This window comes from Austrofundulus limnaeus, unplaced genomic scaffold, assembly GCF_001266775.1.
Source record: "Austrofundulus limnaeus strain Quisiro unplaced genomic scaffold, Austrofundulus_limnaeus-1.0 Scaffold417, whole genome shotgun sequence".
Classification (NCBI taxonomy): domain Eukaryota; kingdom Metazoa; phylum Chordata; class Actinopteri; order Cyprinodontiformes; family Rivulidae; genus Austrofundulus; species Austrofundulus limnaeus.
In genome coordinates, this window is record NW_013952819.1 from 1 (window position 1) to 8949 (window position 8949).

At 37.1% G+C, this 8949-nt stretch overlaps 1 protein-coding gene across 1 annotated transcript in view; it reads right to left on the reverse strand.

Moving 5' to 3' along the window:
• Positions 1-5290: 5290 nt before the first annotated feature.
• ube2z (ubiquitin-conjugating enzyme E2Z) overlaps positions 5291-8949 on the reverse strand; it is a 19720-nt gene continuing 16061 nt past the window's right edge. Inside the window, exons 5-7 of the mRNA XM_014024304.1 lie at positions 7764-7876; positions 7580-7670; positions 5291-5983 (exon numbers count right to left, since the gene is read on the reverse strand). Of these exons, the coding sequence (XP_013879758.1) occupies positions 5801-5983; positions 7580-7670; positions 7764-7876 (387 nt within the window). The 3' untranslated portion in view covers positions 5291-5800. The remainder of the gene's footprint in view (positions 5984-7579; positions 7671-7763; positions 7877-8949) is intronic.

Sequence of the window (8949 nt, forward strand, 5' to 3'; positions counted from 1 at the left end):
AACTATAATAACCCTGGTTTGGAGGAGAGTGAATGCTGAGTCGCATCAAAAGAACACCTACTGTCACGCATGAGGGTGGCATCATCATGCTTTGGGGCTGTTTCTCTGCAAAGGGACCAGGACGACTGATCCGTGTTCATAAATGAATGAATGGGGCCATGTATCGTGAGATTTTGAGTTAAAATGTCGTTCCATCAGCCATCATTGAAGAAGAAACATGGCTGGGTCTTTCAGCATGACAATGATCCCAAGCACCCTGCCAGTGCAATGGAGTGGCTTCGTAAGAAACATTTCAAAGTCCTGGAGTGGCCTAGCCAGTCTCCAGATCTCAACCCCATATAGAAAACCTTTGGAGGGAGTTGAAAGTCCGTGCTGCCCCACAGCGACCCCAAAACATCACTGATCTAGAGGAGATCTGCATGGAGGAATGGGAACAACATACCAGCAACAGCGTGTGTCAACCTTGTGAAGACTTACAGAAAACGTTTGACCTCTGTCATTACCAACAAAGGATATATAACAAAGTATTGAGATTATCTTTTGTTATTGACCAAATACTTATTTCCACCATAATTTGCAAATAAATTTTAGCAATTCTCACGTCGAACCAAACATTATTTCATCCTCAAATTTTAATGTGTTGACTTCAAATTTGGACCAAAGCTTCTTGACAAGATGKTGCACAAACATTATTAAAAAGTTGTTGGTCAATTTAAACTGTGTGGACGTCGAGTTGTTTTTGAACATGCCCATTTCTACTTGAATACATTGTTTGAGGGTACCTTTACTGCAAACTGTCCAAACTGTGCAAAATGTACATGATAGATGGGCATCCAGTCCTGAACATGGCYATATGCAAATGTTGTGAATTGACCACTGAACAGTCTAGTGGCAGAACAAAACTGCCATGTTGTGTTTTCAAACCTTTCATCAAAACAGCTTCGAATTAAAGTTTAAATCTTTTAGAAAGCAAGGAATTAGTCATTGCTTGCAGCCACCAGAGTGTGGCCTGAGCACCTTGGCAAACATCAGCACCACCAGCCTGACAATCGTTAGGATGATGGTGCTCTGAATAATAGGGATTATCAGGGTACTAACGATCTATTGTTAGGTTGATGGTTCTCCTTTGCATGTGAACTAACACTGTTATCATTGTTAAAACTGTTTGTCCACCATGTGGAGGCAGTGCATATAAGGCTGAGTTTACCTGAAACTCCTCAGAGTGAAGAAGTCTCTTGGAGAAGAAATGTTTCATTAAAGAAGAACCTGTCAGAGGACCTTTATTTTTTTTTCTACCTGGATTACTGAGATGTATCAGAATGTTTAATGAAACTGTTATCACAGGTTCAGGTTATCATTAATCCTCCTAGATAGATGAAGTCTTAATACCAGCTGAAAGTTGTAGACTAATTGCAGAATGGTTCGTCGTTACAAATTTGTCTATTTGTGTATGTCAGCAGGGCTGAACAGGAAAGGTTCCTCCAAGGGCATAAAAACTGGTTGGAGCAAAGCAGGCAGCTTGAAGCATTTGCCATTTGTACTTCTAAGGCTGAATCATTTCAAACTTTACATGTTTATTGACACTACTGTAAATACAAAACTCAAAGGCTTGGTAGAACGTGCTGAAACTGTAATTTAAGCAGCAAAAAATACAAATAAAAAACAGGAAGACACTCACTTGAGCCTCCTGGCTGCTGCTAAGATTGAAACAGAAAATCTAAGTCTTTGAATTTTACAATCAAGAGGTTTATTTAGCTCCAACTCCATCCCATAAATGTAAATCACTTTACTAATCAAATCAAATATGTTAGTTATTAAATATTCGGAGATGTACAGTGGTAAAAATAAAAATCTGATCTTAATGGACGCATCAATAAATCCAACAAAATCTGTTAAAACAGTCTATTTGTGGATCAACTTGATGTGGTTCTGTTACTGCACAATCCTCCGTTTTAAGGTTACTGCAGTCTCACAGCAGCTTCATAGTGGCACATGGCAGGAATATGGCTTATAGGTGGATTCAAGTTTACAAACTCATTTTCAGTTGTTTCTTGCATTATAAATTATGCAAGTGAATTAAAAATAATTCTGCCAAACATGAAGCCTTTTTTTTTTTACTGAGGACTAGAATTCCTCAACCATCCAAGCCTATTTTAAACATTCCAGGAACTACAATCATAATAAAATATTACTATCAGGGATATAAACAACTGAATTTGAATTTGACAGATAATCAGAATTGTTCCCATGATGATTTAGTCATGCTCAAACGAATCCATCACTGTGCTACAGACAGATCTGACTTTAAATTCAAGCTGGTGATGCAGGAAGTCTCACTTTGTAGCATAGCCCTCATGGTCCATGGGCTAAGGTGGCTCACAGTGCCCCCCCACTGAACTTCTCTGGTATTTTCATGTACCCTAGAGTCCAGTCTTTCAGAAAATGCATGTTAACAGGAAAGAAGTTGGGTCTCACTGCCCCCCAGGGACCTTTTTTCGGCCACACCCCTTTTCTATTGTGACCATCAAAATTAAGGGTACAGAAAACTTAAATGCCAATAACTTTGCTATAAACCAACCAAAATAAAAAAAGGTATCAGAAGATTCGTATTGATTAGCTCTTTGATGGTCATGACATTTCATTAAGAAAATATCTGCTTGATGATGTCATCTGGGGGGCGGGGGGTGGTGGTGTCAAAAGGTTGCAACCCCAACAGAAAATGAAAATTTTCATCTTTTTGGTCTGTAGATTAGGGTGGGTAACCATGCACACCCCACTACTGAACTTCTCTGGTATTTTCATGTATGCTAGGGTCCAGTCTTTCAAAGAAAAAAAAAAAAGGCATGTTAACAGAAAAAAGTTGGGTCTCATTCCTCCACAGAAACTGCTTTTTGGCCACACCMCTTTTCCATTTTGACCATCAAAGTTAGGTATATACAGGAAACTTAACTGCCAATAACTTTGCTATAAACCAACCAAATTTTACAAACAAGATATCAGATCTTTGATTTAAATTACATTTCATTAAACAAATGTGCAAATATGTCATCAGAGGGTCAAAATGTCCCAACCCCAACAGAAGATGAAAATTTTCACCTTTTATCTGAGTTTACCACACAGATCCAAAACATTCAACTTTCTTAGCCTTTTCAAACACCTTAGGATCTACATATTCAGAAAAAAGTCTGTTAACAAAATTAAAGTTGTAGGTACTACTCCACAGGGACCAGTTTTTGACCACACCCCTACTCATTGTGTGCACAGTTCAGAATTTTCAGGATCTCAAACTTGCATGTATTCACTATGGCAGAATAAAATGTCACAAATCTGGTGTTAAATGATAGATATTGACGTGGTCTCTCACTTAGATGTGCTTTTGTTGTTACCAGCCAGGAGTTAAAGTAACACATAAGACTGAACTTATCATTCACAGAAGAGTGGATCATCTCCTTCCCATTTGTCTCCAAACTTACCAAATGTCTCTTAGTAAGCCTCGCTGTTTTGAAAGATCTTCATGCTTTTATTGCTTAAAGTAACCAAAAGACTGGAAATTGATGGACCAAGGAGTTCAGAACAAATGTCAGTACCGATATATGGCTACAACTAAGGAAAATTCAATTGCTGCATACATGTTACATACATGTTACTCAATCCTTTTCACCAAAAAATGTGTTCTGCTCCGCTAGGTCTACATGCCTACACAGGATGTGACAGTACAAGTGCTTTAAAGGAAAAGGGAAAGTGAAAGGCATGAAGCTCCTTCAGAACAACAAGACTTACCAAGAAGCATTTGGTAGGTTTGGAGACAAATGGGACATAGATGATGCACTCTTCTGTGAGTGAAGTTTACTTGTGCTCCGTATAGTATTGATTTTTTTTTCTCCAATTTTACATTAATTCTTATTTACAATTGGTTGAAGTTCAAGCTAATCAAAGTAAATAACTCTGTGAAAGCCTTTCAGTTTAAACAAACACTTGTTTCTGAATGTTCACCAATGTGTCACTTTTAACTCCTGGCTCGTAACATGGTCTGTTGCATAAATAATCATCAAAAGTACATCTAAATGAGATACCATGACAATATCTATCATTTAACACCAGATTTATGACATTTTATTCTACCATAGTTAATCTACATGCAAGTTTGAGATCCTGAAAATTCTGAACTGTGCCCACAATGAGTAGGGGTGTGGTCAAAAACTGGTCCCTGTGGAGTAGTACCTACAACTTTAATTTTGTTAACAGACTTTTTTCTGAATAAGTGGATCCTTAGGTGCATGAGAAGGCTAAGTAAGTTGAATATTTAGTATCTGTGTGGTAAACTCAGATAAAATATGAAAATTTTCATCTTCTGTTGGGGTTGTGACAATTTGACCCTCTGATGACATCACTGCACATTTGTTTAATGAAAAGTAATTTAAATTGAAGAGCTAATGAATACAAATCTGCTGATACCTTGTTTTTAAAATGTGGTTGGTTTATAGCAAAGTTATTGGCAGTTAATTTCCCTGTACCTCTAACTTTGATGGTCAGAATGGAAAACGGGTGTGGTCACAAAGTGGTCCCTGGGGGGCAGTGAGACCCAACTTTTTTCTGTTAACATGCTTTTGTTGAAAGAGTGGACCCTAGGGTATATGAAAACACCAGAGAAGTTCAGTAGTGGGGTGTGCATGGTTACCCACCCTAATCTACAGACTAAAAAGAGGAAAATTGTCATATTTTGTTGGGGTAGTGACATTTTGACCCCTAGATGACATCATTGTTTGCATATATTTTTAATGACATGTCATTTAAATCGAAGAGCTAATCAATATGAATCTGCTGTTACCTTGTTTTTAAATTTTGGTTGGTTTATAGCAAAGTTATTGGCAGTTAAGCTTCTTGTCCCCCTAATTTTGATGGTCACAATGGAAAAGGGGTGTGGTCACAAAGCGGTCCCTGGGGGGAAGTGAGACCCAAATATTTTTCTGTTAATATGCATATTTTGAAAGACTGGTGGGTGAGCCACCCTAGCCCATGGACTATAAGGCATGTCAAAGCATTTTCACATCATTAGTTTCCCAGCGTGCCCTCAAGTTTACAAAGTGAGTTCATCATTGATGAGTCTTCATTTTTTAGAAAACCATGGCTTAAATCACATTTTGGTGCAGACACACCCATTGTACATGAGGTCCCAGGTGACTGAGTTCCAGACTGAAAAAGATGGAAAATCCTGGCTAAGAGAGTAGCCGCCCCTTCTTAAAATAAAATAATAAAGATTGTGCTCACCTCTAAAGACAAATGAGGCTTGTTTGCATAAAGGCCCGCTTTAATGAACACAAACATCTTCCATTGATCCAGTCAGTTTAAATCAACCTCTGATTTATCGAGGATCAAGTCTATTCTCCACACTCAGACCCATCTTATTGTCTTTGTGACCACATACATTTTTTTCCTCTGTGAAAAAAACAAAACAAAAACAACCAAACCACGTTTGTGTCGTCTTCTTTTCTTCTACCTTAATCAAAAGTTTAAGACATACTCACAAAAATAAAGAACGGTAAATTTCAAAATGATCTGGTTTCAGGGCAGCCACTTTGAAAGTCTGAGTAAAATAAGTCAGAAAATAAGTGATTTTCTTCTTCTCTGGCGCAAATACACACAAGAACCTCGATTCCAGTCACACAACTTGTAGTTATCCTGACTCGTAAAGCTTAAAAAGAATCGGCATACTGTTCCATCTCTGTGATGCTCTTTTATAGCAATCAATCACAAAAATAAACAACAACAAGCAAAGAGTTAAAAGGTTCTCTGCACTGAGTCAGGGATGGGAGCTGCCCTGGCTGTCAGGGTCTGTTCCAGACGAGCTGCTGTCCGAGTCCGAAGCGTCGTTATCGTGATCGTTCTCGGCTAAGTTTTTCTCCCGTATTCGCCTGTGAGTGGCGCGGAGGCGAACCAGCAGGCTCTGGTAGTCGAAACGGCCGCGCTTCTCCCCAAACGGATCCTGGGGGAAAGGCAACAAGAACAATCAATGAAAAAAAAAAAAAACAGGAAAGGTTTTCCCTGAGCCACATTTACCACCAGGTGTGATTCTTTTATGAAATACACACTTAAACCATGGACTGAATGGACTGAAGACTTTAAAGGAATAATCTGATTTGTTGTTGTTTTCTCAACCAAACAATGCATCACATTATTGCATGACTATACATTATGTGTTCTGAGTGATGAWTAACTGATTCATACAGATTCATGAACCTGTGCGATGCATCTAGAGCAGCCGTGAACTAATGGATTGAATTTAGGACACATTAATAAAGCAGGACTACATTTAGAATAAATTTACTTGAAATCTTAAAGGAAGGTAACCTTTTTATCATGACAAAATTTTCAATTGCAATAAAAAAATAAAACCAACATTTAACCCCAAGTAATAATCACGATTAATTGTGGCATTTAGCCGATAGTGATGGAGTCCCTGAACACGCTCATTCAACTCAGTCCACCCTGTGGTCTCACCCCCACCCCACTGGACTAACAGAAAACCGTCAAACTCCTTTCTGACTGAGATCTGAAATTGTCAAGTGCCATAAAATCTACAGGAAGAAGAATCTAAAAAGATGCAAAAGAGATGTGACGTTTGCAAACAATCTGAATCTGTTGAACGGCTCCTTACAGTGAACTGAGTCGTGGGCAGTAAAGAGCCGTTTGTGGGTTTGTTTTTTCCTAGTCCTCATAATATTTTTGTTTCTCTCCTTAACCCCAGAGATTCCTTCTCCACTTTTTCTACACAGGCAGGTGGATTAATGGCTCTGCATTTTCTGGTCTCATTCAAAATAACAGAAATCTGTGGTGGCTAGGTCTGGATATTTTGCTGGATGATAAATTGTATCAGGAATCATTGCAATAAATGAAAAAAATGTTAGGAGACAAATATAATGATTCTTCCTCTGGCTTCATAAAATAACTGAGGTCACTCTCATACAACTTGGGAAATTGACAAAAATTCATGAAATTYACRTAAAGTTACGGACAAACCGGGAGCGGAGTTTGTGAAAATAAACAGCTGCAGCTACTGAAGCCAGAGTTCACTCCTGCTTATGTTAAAAAGTAGAAATGAGGGAGACATGAAGAAAAYAAACTAGGAGAAAATGAAAATTATCTGCCTCRTTTTAATTTATCATGCGATTAGCATTAACTGATTTATTGCAACAGACCTAGTCATGGCAACTGAGAACTTTAATACCTGGAAGTCCGTACTTACTACAAAATGTAAGCTCTTTTACACCAACAACAATCATTTAGWGAAAAAGCTAACAAAAAAATAAATAATTTGATTGTTGACATGAACATAAATTACCTGAGTTTTGAGAGTTTTATTTGTTAATTGGCTGTTTTATAACCATGGAGGAGAATTTTGAATTTAAAATGAGAATTAAATATTAATCCAATAATTCTGTGATTATTCTTTGTAAGTTATACAGATATGTGTTATATGAGCTCTATCCACTCAATCAGTGCTGGTTATTTTTTATTAAACAAATACTTCTATTTAACACTATTTTTTGTAAAAGTGATGGATAATAATTTCCAGTCTTACCTGCATGTTCTGWCCCTGAAGATGGAGCCTTTCTTTGCAAACTCCTTCATAGAAATCATTGTATTCTAGAAAGGATTTCTCCATCACACTCCTAAAAACAAAACACAAACACTTCAATAACTTCATAAATGAAAAGATAAATATTCAACCAGCCAATAACTAAGGAGATGGATCACCATCTTACCCCAGAGCTTCAGGGCAGGGAACTTTCCCCTCCAGCATGTCACACACTGCCACCCTCATCGTTTCATGGCGGATACACTCGTTGTAATTCTTACTGTCCCCTGGGTGACGTTCCTGTACATTTATTAAAGAAAAAAAGATAGTGTTACAGTGTCTAACCTCACAGCTGGCACAAAACTAACATTTATTTTATCATGTAAATCTTAGAAAATCCAGATGTTCCACTACATATTAATGGTTAACTGCAATGAACATAAATTCTAATAYTGTAACAGGATTACTTAGTGGATTTTTATTGAAATGTTGATCATTCCACTGGTCTCTGGTTTAAATCTCAACCGCAGAGGTCTTTTTTGTGGAAGTTAAATGTTGTTCTTGTTGCTTAGTGGGTTTCCTTGGTGTAATCAGGGTCCTCCCAGAAACAAGTCATCCACCTTACACTGATTAGGTATCCTAAATTAACTTAACTCTGCCTTTTACTTTGTTGTTTCCATTTTGTACAAGAACAGTTTCCACTTTGTACCAATCAGATTACCATATGGCCTTAATTGAGGCACCAACTTCCTTTGACCCTGCGACAGATGGGAATTAATCTGTTGGCACCCTTACAGCAATGAAACGTGGCTTCAGTTCTAGAACATGATTCAGTTAAAATCATTTGTCAAATACATATCTGCATGTTAATATAGTAAACACTACAAGTGTAAATAGAAAGTATTTGTTGTTTCTTTTACAAACAAAAACTAAAGCAGTGTGGACAGATCTGTTGGACCCTTTAGAGATGATTTATCTTTATACAGTATAATAGCCATGTTTAGTGCTGTACCAAACGATTATTTTCTAATAGATTAATCTAACGATTATTTTTTTGATTAATCGATTATTCTAACAATAAATCTATAAGTTATTCTGATGTGAGTGCACTGGATATTTAAAATGTTTTCAAATTAACAAGAACAGTTCTTTAATATTGTAATATTTTCTGTAATAGTTTTTTCATGAACACAAAATATGCACTCTCGAGTCAATTCTTTCACAAAAAAAGCTTAAAAGATTTAACATCAACATAAAAACTCAACCAAAGCAAATAAAATTCAAGTAAAAGAAATATAGTGTAAGATGTTAACAATCTAACAAATGAACTAAATCATGCAAAATTCAAGTCACTCTCAGGAAAAACTATAATA